The following is a 23,870-nucleotide window of genomic DNA, read 5'->3' on the forward strand; positions in this document are numbered from 1 at the left end:
ACACAAAGTTAACCACTTTCGCTTCGTTGCCGGGCCCCGGCAGCGGCACTTGATAACACTTCTCAGACCGACTTTTAACCCCGGTCGCCCGGAGTTCGTCGCAGTACTTCCGCCTCACTTCAGCTTCGCAAGCCGATTGGCCAACGACTCACTCCTGTTTGACCTACGGCTCTCGCCAGAAGCCGGCGCACAGCGGTGACGACATCGGCCGGCGGCGACGGCTGGGAGACGGGGAGGGCTTCCGGGGCTGCCGGCCTGACCTCTGAGAGCTGCTGTCATGGCGACCGCTCCGTGGGGCTTCATTTTCGTCCTGCTGCTGCTGCTGCTATCAGGGGATGCCCAGAGCTCGGAAGTCCCCGGGGCTACCGCCGAGGGGTCGGGAGGCAGTGGGGTCGGCATAGGAGATCGCTTCAAGATTGAAGGGCGGGCAGTTGTTCCGGGGGTGAAGCCCCAGGACTGGATCTCGGCGGCCCGAGTGCTGGTAGACGGAGAAGAGCACGTCGGCTTCCTTAAGTGAGCATCCTGAGCGCAGCGGGAAAGCGGTTGGGATGGAAGTCGGAAGGGAATTGCCCCTAGGAGAGCTAAGTGTCAAGACCTGACGACGTCGCTGTCGGAGGGTGAAGGGGCGGGCGCCGCCAGCGGTCTGTGCGGGGGACCTGGAGAGACAGTCGGACACTTTCCCCTTCCAGTCCCGTACCTCAGCAATGAGAATGGCAGGTGCTCGCCCCAGGGCCGGAGCAGTGGGGTCGGTTACCTTCAACTCCATTTTGGCCCTGTATGGGGACGACCACTCCTGCGCCCTGGGGACAGGTGGACCCTTTATTTGTCTCTTGCTGAATTCTTAACTTTGTATCTCATCTGGTTTCCCTGGAATCTGCTCGCTTTTTGCATTCGTTTCAGTCTTTTGGTACCTTGATGTTGTGTAGAAAGTTGCTAAGCAATTGGGAATTCTCAAAGCCCAAAGGGCTTTTCCTGATGACATAGTCTGGGAGGCTAATGTTGCTGCTTCTAAAATTAACGGGCCCTGAAGTCCCTAATCAAGGCTCCTTTTTTGCCTGGAGGTCGGATTGTTGTTCTTTTTTGCACTTGAATTCGTCGAGGGATTTGCAGCATTTTATGTGAGACTAGGGTTTCTCCACGTTGCTTACACGCTACTGTCCTTTCTAGCTAGTAGGAGAAGTGGGATTTCAGCCTATGTTAAAAGACATGGTCAATTATTAGCACTCTAGTTTTGTAGCAGCCTGCTTTTCAGATGTCTAGGCACAAGTATGATGTTTTAAATCTTTCAATCGCTGCTTGGAAAGTGAAACTGCTAACTGAAAGAAAATATTTAGGAAAGGAAGTGTTTCTCTGATGGATTCGTACACCAGCAAGTGGTATCTGAAAACCAGACAACTAAAATGTGGACATTTACTTCTAAATCTTATTTGCAAATATTCAGATCATCCAGGTGCTGTTGAATGAGAATTCAACCTCAGATTAATAAATAATGACAAGAAGTTGACAACCAGTATTTTAATGCTGTCATTAAAAATCTGGCATTAGGGCATTCTTTAGGGTTGACCCTAATTAATGATTTTTTAATGCTAAAGATCTCATTAAGCTTTGGAAAATTAGGCTTAATTGACCATTTGACCTCTCTTTTCTGCAGTATATAATTCTTTTAAAAAGCATTCATTTTTATTTTAAAATAATGTATCAGCAGTGTGTTTACTGACGAAAATATAAAGAAGAAAGTAGAGATAATAGCCCTTAACACTTTATTGTATCTTTTCCAGCCTTTTTGGAATCATATGACCTATGTCTTTAATAATAAAATACAATATATAGTATTTTCCAACTTGTTTTTGTCACTTAATATTTTGTGAGCAGCTTCTGATACCATTTCATGTTCTTCCATTTATGTGTAGGAAGGTTGATTAAGAATTAATGTGAGGAGCTTATGGTGGCAAACTTGTTGGAAGAGGGATAGGTAATTTGTTTTGTGCCTACTAGTATGCAAGTTTGACTTATAGTTATGCTTATTGGAGGTGGCTTGGGACTTGGCTAATGGGGATGAGGAGAGTTTCAACTGAGGACTCCTCTTCTTGCTCTCATCACTGTATATAAACCATAATTTATTTAACCAGTTCTCTGTTAGTTACTTTTCAATTTTTTGACGTGGATTATGCACCATACTTTTTCTTAACTTTTTATTATGGAAAATCACAGACATACACTAAAATAAACAGAATAGCTTAGTGAATCTTTAGGTACCCATCACAACCTACTGTTTTGTTTCATATTTCCTCTGCACCTCATTTATTTTTTTCTGGAATATTTAAATATAATCCTAGACATAATGTAATTCCGATTGTAAAAACATTATGTATCTCTAAAAGATAAGAGCTTAAAAAAATAACCATGATACCATTATTGAGTCAACAAAATAAATAATAATGCCCATATAACATCATCTAATAATTGGTCCATTTTTATGTTTCCTCATTTATCTCAAAAATGCCTTTATGTAATTGTTCTTTCAAATCAGGATCCAACAAGGCCTACATATTGTAAAGTCCATTTTTAAAGCCAAGTTTTAAAATTTCATTATAAGATTTGTATGTTATCTTTCTAAAGTAAAATATTTACCTTAGGTTAAAAAATATATTTGCTTTTTCTTTAGACAATTAGTTCAGCTATTATTTGTGTTGCATAGTGGTTAGTTTAATTCTGTTTTTTTCTGGACCTAGAAAAATGTTTTGAAATTCATTCAGTTAGGGTCCCATCAAGAAGCAGAAGATACACTCAAATTAGAATAATTCAAGGAAAGTTTAATGAAAGGATTAAACAATGTAGTCATGGTATAGGGAAACAACCAGATTGTCCAGTACCGTAGAGTTTACAACCTCAAGGCTGTTATCACCTCTAAACCTGAAGGGAGGACATGACGTAAAAGTTTCTGGAACCTAGAAGGGAAGAAAAGACCACCTTGAGAGGAGCTGTCTCTTGATACAGCCAGTCAGAGGTGGTTTCTCATGGAGAGAGCTGGGGGGAAATACACTAAGCTCATTTTCTTCCCTTCCTCCAGTCTGCAGAGAGCAGAAGGGTGGAGAGTGGATCTGAAGGGCAAATGGAAGACATCCAGCCCAGGAATAAGTTAACCTGATGTTTAGATTTCAGTTCTGTTTTAGTTTAGTGTGTACTTTGCAGTAGCTTTAGTGTGTAGTTTGAAAGAACACATTTTCCTCTTATTGCTTAGTAAATATTGTGGATGTGGCAGAATCAATTATTCCTTTAACCTTGAAAGAGCCTAATGATTTAAGAAGCATTGTTTTAACATATTATTATGATACTGGGAATTCTCTGATAAAGTCGATCCTTTTAGAACCATTTGTTTTCCTGAAACAGAACCTTCTTTTCCCTCAGAATGGCAGTTTCTCATTTTCATAACAAATTAATTTTGAGTTGTGAACATGAAGTTATCAGCTCTTGATGGGATGGTTTTCTAAGTCTAGATGGTTTAGAAGAAATCAGTAAGGAAAAGGCGGATGGTTTTAACTACATAAGCATTTTCAACTTCTACATGTCCAAAAAGAAGTAACCAAAGTAGATGGGAACTACTTGTAACAAGTGGAACAAACAGTACTTAAATACCTTTTTGTAAAAAAGAAAAACAGCAAAATGCAAATTAAAACTAGAAAAAAAATCCGTTTTTAATTAAGATATTGTTGGAGGGGATCAGCACAATTGGAACCCTAATATTGAAGTAGTAATGTATATTGATGGTTTCCCTTGAATGAAGACATGGCTTCAGAATAGGAGCTTGCTCCTGTTACCTTTTATCTCTACCCCACCGAAGGAATAGAAGGACTTTCAATGTCAGGGTTCTCTGCTACTGTGGAGTGGTCTGGGGCATTTTCAGAATCTGTTTAGTGTAATTATGGAAGCTGAAATGTGGGACAGCTCTTGCCAGTTTTTTGCTAATTGCTCTGAATGTCATTTTGGAGGAATTGATTTGGGAGTTAACAGATGATTTAAAACATAAGAAAAGAATAAGCTATTGATAAGAAGTGACCTAATATGATTTTCATTTTTCCAGGACAGATGGGAGTTTTGTGGTTCATGATATACCTTCTGGATCTTATGTGGTAGAAGTTATATCTCCAGCTTACAGGTTTGATCCTGTCCGAGTGGATATCACTTCAAAAGGAAAAATGAGGTGAGGGCACCTGATTTAATTTTTACCAAAAGCTAGGCTGCTAAATGCCTCATTATATATTCTTTTTAGAATTTGTAGTTAGGGCCGGCCCCGTGGCTTGGTGGTTAAGTGCGCGCGCTGCGATGCTGGTGGCCCGGGTTCGGATCCCGGGTGCGCATCGAGGCACCACTTCTCCGTTCATCCTGAGGCCGAGTCCCGCATACAGCAACTAGAAGGATGTGCAGCTACGGCATACAACTATCCACTGGGGCTTTGGGGGGAAAAATAAAATAAATAAAATCTTTAAAAAAAAAAAAAAAAAGAATTTGTAGTTAAGGTTGAAAAATTTCTTATTTAAACTACAGGTACTCCTTAAAATATTTAAAACATCTTTATATTCCTTTAACTTGAGCATTGATAATATCGTAAAGTTGAACTTTCTCCTGCTCTAGCTTAAAATTTATTTTAAAGCTCCTAATATGGTTATATAGAGAGGAGGTAAGATTACTTAGTATGGGGGCAAAAAACTTTTCTAAATGAAAATACTATTCATCACCTATTTTTCAGTGAGATATTTTAATAATACCTCTTTGATAGTATGTTGATCTAGAAATTTCTGTAGTTCTTCCTTTCTGGAATATTTGGTGTACAATGGAAATTTACTATTTCTTGGGAAAACAACAGATTACATTGTGGAGTTGATCTCAAACTGAGGATTATGATAGGAAAAAGAAAAGCACAGAATTAGAGGCTGGCAAACTAGGAGAAAATTTCAGAATTTCTAAGTAGATGAACATGTGCTGTTGAGATGAAAAGAATTTTGGACTAATACAGGCTGTGAGCATGGAATACTACAAACCTGTCCGAAGTTAGAAGCGGTTGTGTAGATGTCCACAGTGTTTTTCAGATTCAGCCTTCTGTTATAACCCTAATTTATTTGTTTTTTTTTTTTATTGTCTCATGCCAGTAGTACTCTCTTTGATCTAATCTGGCCAGGAAGTATATGAAACAATTTTATTTATTTATTTCTAGCTTTTTTGAGGTATAATTGACAAATAGGAAACAATTTTAAGTGGTAATGTCTCTTCTTTGTTTGAACTATCACAAAATTACTCCATGTTGTAGTAATAAAGCATGACACATGCAAAGGCAAAAATAAGTTTGGAGTTGGAGGAGCTTATTTTATTACTGACCTTTCTGGTATGTGCCAAGCGTATTTAGGTTGATTTGTAGAGACCCCAGATCGAGCTGACATAATAGAGACGTGTTCGGTTAGTACCATGATACTTACATTTGAGTTAGTGTTTACTTCTAAAATGTTTTTCTTCTTTCTTTGATTTTTTTTTTTTTTTGATATTGAAAGTTTTAAAAGTGTAATAGGTAGAAATGCTGTAATTCAAATAGTGAGTCACATATAGAGCTGTCTCATCCTTTATGTTAGCTGCATATTAGTCCATTAATGCCAGCTTCTGTTGATGGACAGGGAGCATTTTCTTTCTTCTCATCTAGCACATGTAGTGAACAGAGACAGTTTTTCTGTGGTTATTTAAATTCTTGATTTTATCATGAAAAAAATACCATGCTGTTACTAAAAATACATTCTTTAGAAACAAATTACTTTTCCCCCTACTTTTGAAGCTAAATTGTCTTAGAATATTCTACTTTGCCCAAATTCTAGTCATATTTCTTTCTGTTAGCTACTTAGAGCAAGGTTGAAACTTGAATTGAAGGTAATACCTAGTAAATATGTTTATAAATGTTGTTCAATGGAATAAATAATTTCAAACTCCATAAACCTCATTAGATATTGACTTTCTCATATCTTTTTAGAGGCATAAAGATTTTTAAAAATATATATAGGTAAAATTTTAGTATGTTAAATCTAAAGCTTAAAGGACTTATCATGACTTTTAATATATTTTAGAACTGCAAGCTTGGAGATGGGGGTGTATGCATAATACAGTATACACTATATACAGATTTCAAAGTTTTTTTTTAAATATTGAAAACACTGAATACTGGAGGGAATGCGAGTTGTTGAAAGGAGTTACTTGTCTCTTAAAAACTATAATTTATTTTTATTCTTTTTACTCTAAGTGTTGAATAAAGTAGTCTAAGCAAATAGAAATATTTTTCTAAATATGAAGTTTTATTTGCTTTTTTACCTTGGATAAAGAGTACTTCCTGCTTTGGCATTTAAGGACTGGTTGCAGCAGTGGGATTCATGTTCTCAGATCCATTCCTGATGATTGGATGCCTGAAACATAGGTTAAAAAATAACAAGACCCTTGTCATTTTAATAATTGGGAGTGGGAGAGAATTGAGAACAAAGTGGAATTCATATAAGAGCCTAATATTCTTAACCAATATTTTGTAAGCATGCAGGGTAAGTTAGTTTCAAATATATGTAGGACTTCCATTTCTGACATTTTGGCAGAATAAAAAATTGTAGAAATGCTGTATAAAATATGATGAACATTTCCTTTTATTTATTTATTTTTTTTTTTTTTTAAAGACTTTATTTATTTATTTTTTCCCCCCAAAGCCCCAGTAGATAGTTGTATGTCATAGCTGCACATCCTTCTAGTTGCTGTACGTGGGATGCGGCCTCAGCATGGCCGGAGAAGCGGTGTGTCGGTGCGCGCCCGGGATCCAAGCCCGGGCCGCCAGCAGCAGAGCACGCGCACTTAACTGCTAAGCCATGGGGCTGGCCCAACATTTCCTTTTAAATGTATAGCTCCCGGGCCGGCCCCGTGGCTTAGTGGTTAAGTGAGTGCGCTCCACTGCTGGCGACCCGGGTTCGGATCCCGGGCTCGCACCGACGCGCTGCTTCTCTGGCCATGCTGAGGCCGCGTCCCACATATAGCAACTAGAAGGATGGGCAGCTATGACACACAACTATCTACTGGGGCTTTGGGGGGAAAAAATAAATAAATAAAATCTTTAAAAAAAAATAAAAATAAAAATAAATGTATAGCTCCCAAAAAAGTAAGAGAAATCCCCAGGGGATAAACTATAAACTACTTTACCACCTGGGGGTTTTGATATTCTCTAACCAAAAGGACTAGGTTTTATTAGCAGTGTGTAGGTAGGAGGCAAACCTTGGGCTTGCTTGGAGTCAGAATTAGATCTAAGACTTGGTTCCTCCTTTGACCCTTGGTGCTGAAATCCAAAAGACCACACTATCATTCTGGGCTGGCTTTTGGAGGGAAAAATCTCTCCTGAAAATTGATAGTTACAGTCTTACCCGCATTGAAACTTGGGATATGAATTTATTACTTCCTGCATGATTCAGAAACTTCCAAGCTGAACAATTAACAAGATGGTCTCTGGTCGTAATCCCAGACTCCTGGCAGAGACAAATGCATAACTTCTTTGGAGGGAGAAACTCTGTCTAGGCCCACACATAAATAAAGTCTTCTTAACTTGCAAAATACCCAAGAAAACAAGGTACATTGAGTCAGCAGATGAATCAGACCTCCAAGAACTTTGGATAGTAGAATTATTGGATATAGACTATAAAATAGTTTAAAGTATATTTAAAATGCTTAAACAAATGACAGACTTATTGCCATAAGAATAAGATACTACCAAAATAAACCATAGATACTGGAAAAAAGAATAAACTAGAACTTCTGTAATGAATATAGGCATTGGGATACAAAACTCAATGGATGTGTTAAGCAACTGAACAGAAGTTTGATGAACTGGAAGATAGATCAGAAAAAATTACCCAGCATACAATACAGATAAAGGAATGGACCCTTGTGAAAGTGAGAATTTAACAAGATGTGGAGTAAAGAATGAAAAGGCCTAACACATGTCTAATAGAAGTTCTAGAAAGAAATGATAGAGAAAATAGGGGAGGCAATTTTCGAAGAGTAAGCGGGAATATGTGTGAACATGGATGAGAGTTTTGATTAAAATTAGTGGCATCTCTGGTGAAAACGTAGTGTAACCTATGGCACTGTTGTGAGACTTTCTTAAATCATAAATTTTTCCTGCAAAATAGCCTTGAAAATTGGATACACCCAGTAATGCATGTCTCAGACAATCAAAAAAATAAAATCCAGGGGGCTGGCCTGGTGGCATAGTGGTTGGGTTCGTGTGCTCCATTTCGGCGGCCCAGTGTTTGCAGGTTTGGATCCTGGGCACGGACATATGCACAACTTATCAATCCATGCTGTGGCGGCATCCCATATAAAGTAGGGGAAGTTGGGCACGGATGTTAGCTCAGGGTCAATCTTCCTCAGCAAAAAGAGGAGGATTGGCAACAGATTATTAGCTCAGGGCTAATCTTCCTCACCAAAGAATAAAAATAATAAAATCCAGCATTTTTTTGTATATTTACAACAAAATAAATTTATTATTAAATAAAATCAAAGAGCTTTAGAGCTGGAAGGATTCTAAAAGAACTTTTGTTATAACCAGAGAACTTAAGAACTTGTCTCACCTCACGGGCCTAGGTAATAACAGAGTTGCAGCTGGAAACTAGGTCACTTGATTGCAAGTCTAGTGTTCTTTCTTTACATTTTGCTAAATATTTTATTTTTATTTTTTTATTTTTTTATTTTTTTTTAAAGATTTTATTTATTTTATTTTTTCCCCCCAAAGCCCCAGTGGGTAGTTGTATGTCGTAGCTGCACATCCTTCTAGTTGCTGTATGTGGGACTCGGCCTCAGGATGAACGGAGAAGTGGTGCCTCGATGCGCACCCGGGATCCGAACCCGGGCCACCAGCATCGCAGCGCGCGCACTTAACCACCAAGCCACAGGGCCGGCCTGCTAAATATTTTAGACATACACATAAAGCTATTTTGATCAGATTTTCAAGATCAAAAGCTTCCCTGCCAAAGCATTTTGGAAAAAGCTAAAGATAATTTTAAGTCATTGCTAACATATTATAAGCCGTTCTTTTAACTCGTAATGTTTTTAATAGAATTACTGATGCTTTTTTCATGTTGCTTCATCAGAGCAAGATATGTGAATTACATCAAAACATCAGAAGTGGTCAGACTGCCCTATCCTCTCCAAATGAAATCTTCAGGCCCACCTTCTTACTTTATTAAAAGGGAATCATGGGGCTGGACAGACTTTCTGATGAACCCAATGGTATGTATCAGGCTACAATAAAGTATCTTTGCTAATCTCTAACTTGTTTCCAGGCAGTTGAAAACTTCTAACTCCTGTGAGAAAGAAAGCTGAGGTCAGATTGTTGGATGAAAGGATAATTATGAATAGTTTATGGATTTCAGGAAAACAGTAGCTTTGGGAATACATAATGAAAAGAATATGGTGAGAATTGCACAGTAATTTTGACATTGAAATGTGCAACAGAAATTTGACACATACTTATGATGAAATGTTTTATAGTTCAAATAGAAAAAGAGTATGTGGTAAGTCACACATGGAGCTAGCTGCCTAGTATTACCTGCATAGTAGTCTGTTGATGAATGTGCCATCATTTATTAACCAGCTCCTGCTGATGGCATGAGTAAGGCTTTTTCTCCTTTTCGCGTGTGTAGTGAACAGAGAAGTTATTTTGTGGTAATTTAAGTACTTGGTATTATCATGAAACTGATGTTATGGTATCCACTGATAATAAAACACTGAGAAAATACATTCTTTAGAAACAAATAGACCCTTTTTTTGCTGTTTTTGAAAGTAAAATTATTATCTTAGAATTGTGTAAGTGTTGATCATGTTCCTTGCTGATAGCTATTTAGATCACAAACAGGAATGTTTGGGGGCTGTATGTCCTTTAAGAGGAATAAATTACTACCTAGAATCTGCTGTCAGGCCTAAAGAAGCAGGAGGGTAGAGTGAATGGGAGAAGTCAGCAGTGAATACTCTAAAGCTTATTGAGAAATATCTTCCATATTCTCATTTCTGAAATTCCATGTGAACATATCCAGTGGTAGAAGTTTCTAGGTCATTTGTCAAAACTGATCTGCTATAGTAGTTGCCTAGTACTATATTGTAGCCTCCAGAGGATCTACATTAATTAGAGGGGTGTTTTCTCCAAGAAGCACAAAGTCATCTGGAAAGAGAGCCCAGCTGGCCATCAGGATCACCAATCCCAATGCCAGACTGCAGATTGAAGAAAGTGAATAGATGGTTCCATTTGCAAACTATTTCTATTAAATAAAACTGCAAACTCTGCGAAATGATAGGTGGCACAGATGTGAAGCGAGGTGTCTGTCAAGTCCAGACATGCATAGCTAAGGCTCTTATGCTCTTCCACAGTCAGACATTGAGGAGCACTTTGCGATCAGCAAGGTTGGTTCAGTAGAATTGAGGTGGTGGCTGCTAGTTTTATTGTATATACAGCATTTGAATCTTTAATTTTATCATTGATTGTTCTGTTAAGTGTAAAAAACATTTTCTAATTTTTTTTCTTCCACAGGTTATGATGATGGTTCTTCCGTTATTGATATTTGTACTTCTGCCCAAAGTGGTCAACACAAGCGATCCTGACATGAGACGGGTAAGATGATTGCCCAACCTGTGGACTTTTGAACTATATTCTGATGCATCGTCCATCCATTGTGGCTGAATGGCTAGGATTTTTTTAGCTTTATCCTAATTCTCAAGCCAAATTCATCTAGAGGTTGTATTAACACAGTATTATGTGGCATTTAATTAGTTGTTTCTGTTGGACCAGTAAATTCAGTTGCTTCTGCCCAATAGAAGCCTGGGTCTCTTCATATAGCTAAACATTCTGTTTAGTACCAGCTTCTTTGTGCCTCCCTGGTTAAGTGGTTGAAATGCGTAATAACTCTGGTATACCTAATCCAAATATTTTGCAAAATGATAGCTTCTTATAATCTATCTTTACTTTATAAAACTCTTCAGAATACACATTTAGTTTATGTGTTCAGACACACAAAAGAAATTCAGATAGACCAAGAGAAAAAAATAGAATAGTGGCTTTCAAATTCTGTGCTACAAAACCATACGTGTTTGGCATGGGGGAGGGGAGTTGCCAAGTAAGATGCTTCAAATTTAGTGCCACCACTTTGTCTCTTTTAAATATTGGCTTCCATATAAAATCTTCAGAAGTTTTTTAAAACCTTTATTCATTCTTCCACCCAAAACCCAGCAACAAATATCTCCTGAGTTCCAAGTTTTTCTGCTATATTTAATATATTGATGTATTGACACCTTATTCATCACAGAATAAACATTTATTAATAGATTTCTAGGTTCTGGATACAGGGGATACAAAAATGAATTCTATGTCATCCCTGTCATCAACAAGCTCATAGTCCAGTTAAATGTAGGAAATAGAATGGATTTATAAGATATACATAAAATAAATAAAAACGTTTGCTGAGATAGTAGGTGATTAAGTTCTGTAGGAGGTAAGGTGTTTATTCCAAGCTGGAATGGCAGAAAAAGCTTCATGAAAAAAGAAAGCTTTATGATGTTTCACAATGTTTTACTGCTAAATTTTGGCATCTTTGCTTCAGCGTTGGTCAGAAAGCATACATCCTATGGAATCCTTGTATCTGTTAAGCCAGTTAACTCTCTGTGGCATTAGTAGGAGGAAATGTCAGCAGTCACGTTGAATTAAAAGTTCATTCCTTGCAAAGTGCTTTGCACATAGTAAGCTGTATAAAAAGTTGTTCATTCAAGAGCTTCAGAATTGAACAGATTCAAAAATAGAGTTGATGTATTTTTGAAGGGACTCAGGACCATACACATTTAATTCTTGATTATGAGTGCATGTTAACATATTTGATTTATGTTTATAATGCTTCTTTTCCTGGCCTTATTTGTAAAAGCACTTTCTCCTTGAAAACTCATGTATAAAGTCTACCTTTTGGAAGAAAGCCCAAGCTAATACCCAAATGGTGTTCAGTTTTAAATGATAAATAATATAGTGTTTGCTATTTTTTTCGTGTCTGAACTAATACAATTTTAAGTTCACTTTTGGAATGTCACATAAAATGCAAATGAAGCAGACATTACATTAATATTGTCAGAAGTAGAACAATACTTTATAGATTGTTGGCTCAATAAGGGAGAGGACAAAACTTCAAAGTAAAAGTGCTAGATCTGTATGAGGTCCTACCAGAGACTTGTTTGTAACATTTGTGTTGCTTGCTTTAGATGCTGTAATTGAGGTCACCCAAGCCATACCGTATTCATAGATTTACTACTAAGGGCCTTAGGAATCAAGTCTTGGAAATACTGCAGTTAATGTTCCAAACTTTTCTGATACCTTGGTATATAATTAAAGACTGATATTCTGGTTATATGCATCTAAAGAAAGCATAAGTTTAAAAAAACACTCATTAACAACAAAACATTTTAATCAGAAAACATAAAATAAGATGGCGGGAATGTGATCACGTATGTCCATTATCAGAGAAAATGCCCCTTATGAAAACATAAGCCAAATCAAACCATAGACAAGATTTATTGGACATTTACTAAGGATCAAAATGCATCATGGTGTTAAGGAGGTATGAAACATGGTTTCTGAAGTGCTGTTGGGTACGACATTGCATCCTTGCTCAGAACCAGCACCTTTTACTCCTTCTACCCCTCTCATTCTTGGTAATGGAAGTGTGAGTTGTTCAGTGAGTCAGAGGATCCCAGTGCCTTTCCTATCTCTGTGCTTTGTCTTCCTGCAGGAGATGGAGCAGTCAATGAATATGCTGAATTCCAACCATGAATTGCCTGATGTTTCTGAGTTTATGACACGACTGTTCTCTTCAAAATCATCTGGCAAGTCTAGCAGCGGGAGCAGTAAAACAGGCAAAAGTGGGGCTGGCAAAAGGAGGTAGTGAGGCGATCCGGAGATTGCATTTGCACAAACACGGCAACACTGGGTGGCATCCAAGTCTTGAGGGGAAATTGTGTGAAGCAACTACTGTAAACTTGAGTCATCCTTAAAGTTGATCTCTTATAACTGTTGTGTGTGATAATTCTTCAGCACGTGTTTTATACTTGGTACACGTGAAAACCCAGCTTTCATCCTTTGTATGAGGTCAATATTGATGTCACTGAATTAATCACAGTGTCCTATAGAAAATGACGTTAATAAATTATATAAAGTACTATACGTTATGTATATTAAAATAAGTCTTAATCCAGAGATACAAATTATCTTGTCATTTTTTTTTCACTTAATGTTTCTTTTATTCCTGACAGTTTCCTTCTGTTTCTCATTATCTGAGGCTTGAAATTGACCTTTCTGGTTTAGAAAAAAATGGTTGTTGTTTTTAGAGCAGCACGCAGTATCGTTTTTTGTGTAGCCAAGACCTTTCAAAATTCTCAGCCCTGCCCTGCCATTTAACATTCCCTGATATTTCAGGTAGAACCACATGTTCATGATGTAGTTTTAATTTTTATTATTACAGTTCGTTTCAGAGTATGGATATAGGAATTAGAATAGATGTTACTGATTTTTAAATTCTGGTTACCATCTGTGGTTTCATTTTACAGTTACTGAGTATCAGCTATGTGCTGTGATTCAAGGTAGGATACAGAGATGGATAGTATCCAGTGCCTGTCCCCAGGAGGGCTTATTATGTAGGGAGGAAGCACAAATAATAATGGGGAGTAAATGGCCAGGGGAAAGAAGTGCAGCAGTAGGAGAGCCTTCTGGAGTCTAAGGATGGAAAACCAACCTTAGAGCTCCATATTGTGATGTTGGTAGTACAGCACAGGTGGCCTTTAAATTCCTTCATCTCTCTCATCATTGCTTCTCAGAGTAGTTGGAATATAAATTACTACTTTCCAATCAGGAGTATCTCAAAAACCTTTTATTTCAGTAAGGTACAAAAATTTCACACCTTTTCTTTTGGGTTGTTTTAATAAAAGAGGAACTCTGAGGCTGCAGTATTGCTTCTAGTAGAGGGCTCCTATCCCCCGCTGTGTTAAAGAACTCCCTTGTTGCTTTCTTAAGGTTATTAAATCAGCAAAAAACAACAAAGAAAGGATTGGCTCCAAACTCTTGATTTTCCCTTTTGCAGTAGGTGCCATTGTTCATTTTGAAATGAGGTACATAAGTTTTCTTTTAAAGAAATAAGTTTCGATGCAGGACATTTTGTTAACTATATCTCTGTATTACATACACTAAAGTTACAAAACTGGTTAAGCTATGAATGATTAAGGTGGATAAACTGGTTACTGGTAGAACTAGGTCTTTTAAAATAGAGTCATTTATTAAAAATAACTAAAATATTGGAACACTAGTTGAATGAATGCTGCAAGTCAAAGGCAACAGAATATAGTAGCATTCATAATCGTATGACCAGAAATGTTGAAAATTTCAAAATTTGAATTGTCAAAATTTGCACATGGAATACCTAATAACTAAGAAATTAGAAAGCACTTCCCAGGAAATTACCATTTCATTTGCTAATTAAGAAATTATGTGTGGTTATTTTACATAGATTCTAACACCATCTGAATATAATATTTATATCCCTTATTATATTACAGAATGTTATTACATCAATTGTATATGAAAATCTTATCTTTGCATAGAACCTTCATGAAATGCTTAGTGTGCTTACAGGTGCAAAATGATGTATTTTATTAGACAGTATGGGGTTCTGTGCAAAGAGCCCCTGTTTAGCTGCTAACTTGCTTTGTGACTTTGGGTAAGTCACTTTCCCTCTTTGAACTATGTCTTGTTCATTGTTGTATTCCAGCATTGAGCATGTAGGCACACAATAAATGTTTGTTGAATGAATAAATAAATGGGCCTCAAGTTTCCTCATCTGTAAATTGACGGATTTGGATTAGACCTGTAAATTCCTTTTCAGATCTAAAATTCTGTTATAACTTTAACCCAGTCCTATTATTTCCTACCCTTAAGAACCACATAATCAATGCCAACTTTTCCTTTTTTTACATCCTTGGGTTCTTTCTGCTATTCCCCATTTGGAGACAAAAGTATTATTTTGCTCTTCTTTGGGGCTTTTCTTAGATTCAGTTTACAAGTATCTCCTTTTAAATGTAAGCTTTGGGGGCCGGCCCCATGGCTTAGCGGTTAAGTGCTCACACTCCGCTGCTGGCGGCCCGGGTTCGGATCCTGGGTGCGCACCGACGCACTGCTTCTCCGGCCATGCTGAGGCCGTGTCCCACATACAAAAACTAGCAGGATGTGCAGCTATGACATACAACTATCTACTGGGGCTTTGGGGGAAAAAATAAATAAATAAAATTAAAAAAATAATAATAATAAATGTAAGCTTTGGGTTTTAAATTTTTTCACATCTACTAAATTAAATCTGAGTAGTGACATTGTGCAAAACAAATCTTGCTTGCCCATTCTTGCCGGGAAGTCGTAAGTGCCCAGGATGGCTTCTTCAGGGTAGATCTATGGCTCCCAAGTTTTCAAGCAGTTTTTTAGGAGTCAAACCTCAGGACTCACCTTGAGTCTGGTTAATATTTTGGAAAGATTCATCATTTTGCCTAACCTTTGCAGAATAGTAAAGTATCTTGTCATTTTTCCCTTATGTTTCTTCTGCCAGGAGGGAAGAAGCAACCATTCAGCATACTTTTCAGTATCCCACTGACAACTCCTCTAATTTCTGCATTCCTACCTGACTTCTACCCTTGAGAAGGAGTCGAATTATGGAATAGGAAGGTTAGGCTATGTCCCGATAGGGTAAGACTCCTTTCTGAAAGGCATAGTATCTTGGCATGTAGCCCAGGAACTGGGAAGCAAATTGGAAAAAAAGACCAGAGGATGGTGCTCATGAGAGCTTCTAAGTGGAATGTTGGCGATAATCCACATTCGTCTCGTCACTCTTCACTCGCCCTCTCTCTTCAATCACGTGAGGGTTCTACCCTTTGCAGTTCAGACTTCAGTACTAGTTTCCCGCTCTGTGCCAAAGAGCAGGAAAGAAAGAGAAGGGAAACGTTTGTGCATGGGGAGAGGAGAGCCTTCAGCCGTCACTGGAGTGCTTCTCTTTGTCCTGTAGTTGTCCTGTGCCTTGCTCTGTGTTCTTGGAGGGCAGGGACAGTGTCTTATTCCCCTCTGCATCCCCTAGGTTCCCACATAGATCAATAATTATTTGCTGAACAAGTGAGTAACCAAACAAAGGAATAATCAGGTTGCCTGGATGGTGGTTCTTGGATCTAAGAAGATGGTGAAGGAAAGAGTGTAAAAGTTTGGGGCATTTGGAGAAAGTGGCCCTGGTGACAAATGGAGGAAAGAAAATAAAATGATGGTGAGTGAACACAAAACAAGGGTTACTGCTTTTGAATAGAACCTATTTACTGTGAAGATAAAACCCAAGTACTTTCATTATCACTTTTAAGAAATTGGTCAGGGGGCCAGCCCTGTGACCTGGTGGTTAAGTTTGGCGAGCTCCACTTCAGTGGCCCAGGTTCACAGGTTCGGATCCTGGGCGCGGACATACACCACTTGTCAGCCATGCTGTGGTGGCAACCCACATATGAAGTAGAGGAAGATTGGCACAGATGTTAGCTCAGGGCTAATCTTCCTCAGCTAAAAAAATGGTCAGGATCAAGCTGATGATTCATTCTTCCTGGTTATAGATAATAAATAGCCTAAGGTCTTTATTTTGTCCTGTTCTGAGATTTAATCCCACAGGGACCCAGAGAGATGATGCTGGGAATTTAGGAATGAAACCTTCCCTTGAAGAATTTCCGAGTTGCACTCTCAGAGAGCATACCCTTAGTTAGGCTTAAGGTGTGTGGGCCTAAAGCTTCCAGAGGTGCTCCTTGCCTATACAGAAGGAATTTTCAAAATCTAGTTCCATTCTTTTAGCTTCCTGTATTTTTTAGGCCAGGAGAGCAGAGGCAAACATGTATTAGAAAAATACTAGGTAACTGTTCCATGCAGTCAAGACTGCCTTGTCCTGCCAGGCCTCTGTGATGGAGTTGAGGACCCTGCATATCTTCTCACTAGTGGCTCTGAAATCCTTCCCATTTGATACTACCCAGCATTGGTCTACAGTTTGTCCATCTATAAAATAGGAAAGTGTTTTTCTTGCTCAGTTGTTGTTATGGGTTAAATTATTATGTTGGAGTCCTAACCCCCAGTACCTCAGAATGTGACTTTATTTCGAAATGGGGTCTTTATAGAGGTAATCAAGTTATAATGAGGTCATTAGGATGACCTAATCGAATATGACTTGTGTGCTTATAAAAGGGGAAAATTTGGACACAGAGACAGCCATTCACAGAGGGAAGATGACGTGAAGAGACAAGGAAAAGATAGCTATCTACAAGCCAAGGATGCCTGAGGCGACCAGGAGCTAGGAGAGAGGCCTGGAACAGAACCTTCCCTAGTGCCTTCAGAGGAAGCAAGGCCCTGCTGACACCTGGATATTGCACTGCTGGCCTCCAGAACTGTGAAATTTCTGTTGTTCTAAGCCACCCAGTTGGTGGTACTGTGTATGGCACCCCTAGGAAACAAATACAGTTATTTTTTAAATTAGATTTTATAAGTCTTTAAAAAAAATATTTGTCCAAGGGGGCTGGCCTGTGGCGTAGTGGTTAAGTTCACGTGCTCTGCTTTTGTGGCCCGGGGTTTGCAGGTTCGAATCCCAGTGTGGACTTACACAGCGCTTATCAAGCCATGCTGTGGCAGGCATCCCACATATAAAGTAGAGGAAGATGGGCACGGATGTTAGCTCAGGGCCAATGTTCCTCAGGAAAAAGAGGAGGATTGGCAATGGATGGTAGCTCAGGGCTAATGTTCCTCACCAAAAAAAAATTGTCCAGATAATGATTGGTTCTTCTCAAGTTCAGAATTGCAGAGGGCAAAAATCCCTGTAGACTAAGCTGTATTGGGTACTTCTAATGGAGATGAAAAACAACAGAAGTAACCTCTTTCTAAACTACGTTTAGTTATGGATAGGAGATCCTCGTGTTAATTGAAGCCTTATGATTTTCCGCTTTTGAAGAGCTTCAGTGGCCAGATATTTTCTGCAAGATGTGAACATGAAGATTGCCAAACAGCTCTGTGCGTTTTAAAAAGTATGTGTCTATACATAGAAAAAAAGACTACTAGGATAGGCACTGAGATATTTAGCAGAGGTTATCTCTGGGTGGTAGAACTACTGGTATTTTTTTTGTTATTTGCTTATTTATTTTCCAAGTTTTTCAAGCAAATATGTATTAAGACATATATATTTTATATTATGAAATATATTATAGATACTATAAAACAAACCTAATATACTTGTTTGTTTCTAACTCTCCTGGATAGGCCCTACTTCTGGGTACAAATGACCTGTCAAAAGATTTTCAACCATGGTGATCTGGTTTTTCAGGGAGAAGAGTGGTCCTGCAAATTCCTGTTTAAATCTATTTTGCCTTTTCCTCTTTGCTGTCTTCCAGCCTGGTGTTTCCCACTACAGTCTCCTCTATGGTACAGTAGGAGGACTGGGCTGTGCTTAGTATATCATGGTCAATGGCTTTACGGATCTTGACTGAAAGTGGCTGGACTATAGACCTAACTTTGGATATACGCGGGACTACTAAAAATAAGCACCAGCTCCCCAGCTAGTGCTATTGGAGATAAGTGGGTTGAGTGTGAGCCACTCTTTGCTGAAGGTAAGAGTGCCCATTCATTTACTAGGACACCACTGCAGATGCATTTTTGCAAGATAACTTCTCTGGAAAATCATTGCCAAGGACTGGGAAATAAAACTGGAGAACTGCTGTTAACAGAAGCATGAGGGCATTCATGGGGGCATCTGGTGGTATGAAGCTTGTTCAAGGGCCATATAAAATAAGAAGATTAGGACTTTTTGGACAAATAGATTGCCATAAGGCACACTGATGTAGACAACTCTAGATGATGGTCAAACCTGAACAGAGCTAGGCCTTGGCTTTTTTTTACCTAATCACAGATAAATTTAAGGTTGTAGTGTGCCCTCCCCCCAGCATACACATTAATTCAGCAAGGGAGTTGGGGGACAGTGCAGTTTATTGGGAGGATAATTTACCCGGCTGGATGTGCCCTCTTTGACTTTAATATGAATATTTAAGTGTCAGTCTTTTGTCTATTATTACTTAATGTTTCCAGAGTTGTTCAACTTGTTCTACTTGGTGTCTTCATTAACAGAAGCAATTACTGAACATAGTAATTTGACTATATCCCTTCAATCTTAAGACAAAAGAACTGCAACAAATCATGGAACTTTACTAAAAGGTTGATTTTTCACAGCGATGTGGGTGTTGCAATTCTAAAACTATTGAAGGATTGAGCAAATTGAGCAAATGAGCAAATGATGATTCTCACTGTTGGAGAAGGCAGATACAAATATGGAATGGGACGAATCCTGTGGTATAGGATTGGAATTGCAGATGCCAATACAAACTCATTATTTTTAATAAGTATACACATGTACATATTTCTTAGTTCTGTGCACTGAAAGGGCCTGATAGCAGTAAGTATATTCTGAATCCAATTCTGAGTCAGGTTCCATTCTCTACTTAATGAAACCATGGCTCCTTGAAGAAATGGCTGACTCCTGGGCTGGGGTAGGGAGAGTAAAGATGAGCCTGGAACATCTTTTGTACTAGGAAGTAAGGGAGTGCTCAAAAAATGTTCTGGATATGTCAAAGGGTCACAGGAGTCAACTTGACGGGGCTCTCACTGCTTAAATTTGTGACAGTTTGAGCATTGACATAATGACAGTAATGGATTTTAACCAATTATTAAAATAAGAGTTTGTGAGTCCATAATGATAAGAAGTAGGTACACAAATAAATAAATATAAAGAAGGAAAAAATCTTCCTTACAGTTGAATGCCAACCAGTTGGCAGTCATCATAGTAATAACTTATTTGAGTGAGAATAATAAGTAGATGCTACAATTATTGAATGAAACCCTGATGGCCCACAGGAAATTTACATAGGCTTAAAGTCTCTTTCCCAAAATTATTAATGGTGGAGGGAAAAATAGTAAATTTATAGTGGAGAAACCTGGGTGGGAGGTGGGGGGAACATTTTAACCCACTGAGCAATGTCAACATCACCAATGGTGGGTTAAACATCATGTTCTCCGATGTGTTGCACCAATGACACAATATCACATCTGTGATATTCCTGCCCAAATCAAATCAAACACACAAACTAAACTGAATCTAATGAGGAAACATCAGACAAGCCCAAACTGATGGAAATTATAAAAAAAACAGGGATTGAATGTACTTTTAAGAAATGACCATGTCATCAAAGACAGACGAAAGCTGAGGACCTCCTCCCGATGAAAGGAGTCTAAAGAGACATGACAACTAAATGTGATGTGTGATCCTGGATTAGATTCTGAACTGGAAAAGAAATTTTTATAGTGAACATCATTCGGACAACTGGTAAAATTTGAGTATGGACTGTTACATAATTATATAATTATGTATTGCATAGTCACATTGTAGCAATGTTAGATTTCCTGATGTTTATATTTATTATTGTGGTTATGCAATATAATCTCCTTGTTCTTAAGAAACACCCACTGAAATATTTAGAGTTCAATGGACACGATGTCTGCAACTTACTCCGAATGGTGGAGAAAAAATATATGTGTGGGCATACACACATGCACACACACACACGTACAGCACAAATGTGGCAAAATGTTAACAATTGGGGAATGTGGGTGAAGGACATGGAGTTCTTTGTACCATTCTTGCAGATTTTCTCTAAGTTTAAAATTATTTTTTAAAAAATGTTTTGTTTTTTAAAAATTTCCTTCTGGCTCCTTCCCTGATACTTAAAAAAATTATTTCTCTTCCCCCTCCCATTCAGTCTGGAGTCCTTATTGGGCAAAAATTTATGTAATCTCACACTTTACTGATGAAACGGCATGGGGGAGGTGGAAATTAGCATCACTTACAATGGGAATGAAATGACTGGGGTCCCAGCTCCTTGGGCAGTTGAAGAGGAAATGGTGCCATTTTGTTTTGTTGCGGGGTCTGTACCGCCTACAGGACCATGGTTTGAGGTCTGCCCACCTCCCTTGTCCTGGAGGGAAACGGAAGCACTTTAGTTGGCAATCTTGTCATCATTATTTTATCTTAATTTAGTTGTTGGTAACTGAGAGGAAAGGGGGAAGTCACAAGGGTATAGTGGGTTGATACCTTCTCCCTCTTAAGAGGCCAGGCCATGCAGATGTGAGTGGGATCTCCAATACAGCTGGATCTATAGAGCTAACCTGGACCATTTTCTTATTTAAATGCTTCGTATTGGACTACTGTGTGGTTAAATTTCTTTAATATCCAGAATAATGCTCATACAATACAGAAAAGCAGCCCAGTCCCCACATCCTTTGCTGTAATTCCAATATTTACAGTAGACAACTGGATATTCCAATCCAGAGATTAGATACAGATTTCACAATTACAAAGAGCCAAACGTCAGCATCGCTCTCAAAGGACATTCAGCAAAGGAGCAAAGCAGAGGCCAAGAATATTGACAAAATGCTTTACCAAAAATTGTACTGAAAACAGATTCCTTGGCAAGCCATCAAATTCACAGCCATAGAGAAACAAACCACAATATTAGCAACATAGCAGCGTCCAATAGGTAACTAGTCAAAGCTGTACATAGTTTTCCGTAGACAGAGCTTGGCAGACGGGCACAGAAGGCCTGAGATCTGAAGTCAGCGCACACCCACCAACCCACCCGCCAGGTCCCTGTAGTTTACAGTTGGATCTGTTCACTCTGAGGACCCCACCAGAGGCCCTAGTCTAAAGAGGTATAGTTTCCCCTAGTAGTTTGAGGCATTTTTTTTTTGTCTGTGTCAAGTGGCATAGGTAGTCTACAAAACTGGCTGCCTCCCAAAGCCAATGATAAAGAAGGAAGCATGGGCCTCTCAATTAATTTCACAAAAGATGAACAAAAAAGGCTAAGTCCTGGGCAATTGTGGTGTGTGAGAAGTCTGCCCCCAGCAGCTCCCCACTGACCCCCACCCCAGTTCTGCGTTACCTTCTTCTGAATTAGCTTGTTTCTCTCTCCACTGTGAACAGTGAATACCCAATATGGGCTTAAAGTGCTATTCTCTTGGAGGGATTTTCATTTTCGTCAGGAATCAAAGCCTTAAACTAAAAGAATCAACTGTTCATCTAGACTGGCAGAGCAGGTTTGCTCATGAAGTCACACCCTGTTGGCATCAGGTAAGCCTGGGAGCCTCTGTCCTGGAGAACGGAGCCAATTCATTAATATTTTCTACCAATTCTTGGCAAGTGTCAACCTGCCCTTCTCAAAGGCTCAGCACTACACTGCTTCTAAGATGTTACATTGCAACATCAAGTCCCTGCAGGGCTGGAGGAGAGGCCTGGGTTTCTACTGCCCGGAGCCTCCTTGGGACTTGGCATGAGAGGCAGACTTGCTCCTCAGTGGTAGGTTGAAGCTCTCCCATACTTGAGTACATACCTAATTCCCAGGACAACTAACCCAGCTCTTTTTATATCCCCTTAGCAAGAGAGGCTGAAAAAGAATTGGCCTACGTGAAGCGAATGAAGTCTGGAGATTTGTAAACACAACTGCAGATGTCCTCAAAGAGCTTCTGTCTGACAGGAGTGCTTCATCTTTAAATCCTCACCATATACTGCACTGCCATTTTCTTTGTGGATCCTTCTTTAATTTTATGCGCTGTTTTATAGTTTCAATTTCTTGCACATTTGTTTATTTTCAGAATTATCAAAGAAACCAATTCAGTTTGTTTATATACACAGAGATTTCAATTAAATTTGGTTTTTAACAATTCTGATACTCTAATGTATGTCGATAAATTTTGTTTTTATACATTATTGTGGCCTACATTTTGTTTTTAAAGATGAGGCTTTCATTTTGAATGACCACAGCCAGCTTCACTGGACCTCAACTGTCCCTTTTCTGGGCTTCTCATCTTTGACCGTGCATTTGGAGAGGAATGCACATGTAACTCATTTCCGAGCCACGATTTGAAGGACCTATTAAAAAAAAGTGAAGCCTTTCCCTCACTGTCCCTCAAATAGCACTTCTGGCTGGAGGCAGCACAGTGACCTGCTTGTGCCTGGGTATGAATTGGGGTCTGGATGAGGGAAATTGGGGCCTGCAAAAGGGCCCTGGAAGAAGTTCAAAAGCTGGAGTGAAACCAAATCTGTTTTCCACATTTTGCCTCAGGTTGCCTTGTGCAGCGATTAGAAAGACCTCTGAAAACAGTTTAAGAGAACCGTGATGAAATAGCCTGGAGAAGAGCTTTACCCAGTGAGGGGCTGTTTTACAGCTAGTCTTCCTAAGAACAGAGCATGAATAAATGGGTTCAAATGGGCACAAAATGGAATACACAATATTTGTTTGGATAAAAGGAAAAAACTCCCCCTGGTAAAAACTAAAAGACTGTGGAGACTTGATGATCTTTATTAGCAGAATAGAGGCCCCTCTCTAGGACTCAGTGTCCCATCTCAGGTTTCAGTGTCCTTCCAGACCCAGGATTGTGGGAGGAGGGATGGTTCCATGGGGACCAGCATGATTTTGGAGGGTACCAGGAATTGGCATTGGTTGTGAAAGGGAAGAACAAGAGCTTTGCTCAGATGTAGGGACAGGAAAACATACCACAGTACAGGACACGTAATAGCTGCATAATAAATACTGATCAGTTTATAAAGAGAGTCTTAGAAGCCAGTTGAATATCACTCATGTTAACACATGACACTGACTGATTCTCACTGGTATGAGACAACTTCGTAAACACATATATACTA

The 23,870-nt window shown here is 38.8% G+C and overlaps 1 protein-coding gene across 1 annotated transcript; it reads left to right on the forward strand.

The window, feature by feature from the left end:
• Window positions 1-246: 246 nt before the first annotated feature.
• On the forward strand, window positions 247-13,285 carry EMC7 (ER membrane protein complex subunit 7). Its single transcript, XM_004421371.3, has 5 exons — window positions 247-513; window positions 4,082-4,201; window positions 9,153-9,291; window positions 10,586-10,666; window positions 12,822-13,285. The coding sequence occupies exons 1-5, from the start codon at window positions 278-280 to the stop codon at window positions 12,972-12,974; spliced, it is 729 nt and encodes a 242-aa protein (XP_004421428.1). The 5' UTR covers window positions 247-277; the 3' UTR covers window positions 12,975-13,285.
• Window positions 13,286-23,870: the final 10,585 nt, after the last annotated feature.

The sequence above is a fragment of the Ceratotherium simum genome, chromosome 3 (genome assembly GCF_057802395.1).
Source record: "Ceratotherium simum simum isolate JZ-2026a chromosome 3, ASM5780239v1, whole genome shotgun sequence".
In the NCBI taxonomy this organism is placed as follows: domain Eukaryota; kingdom Metazoa; phylum Chordata; class Mammalia; order Perissodactyla; family Rhinocerotidae; genus Ceratotherium; species Ceratotherium simum.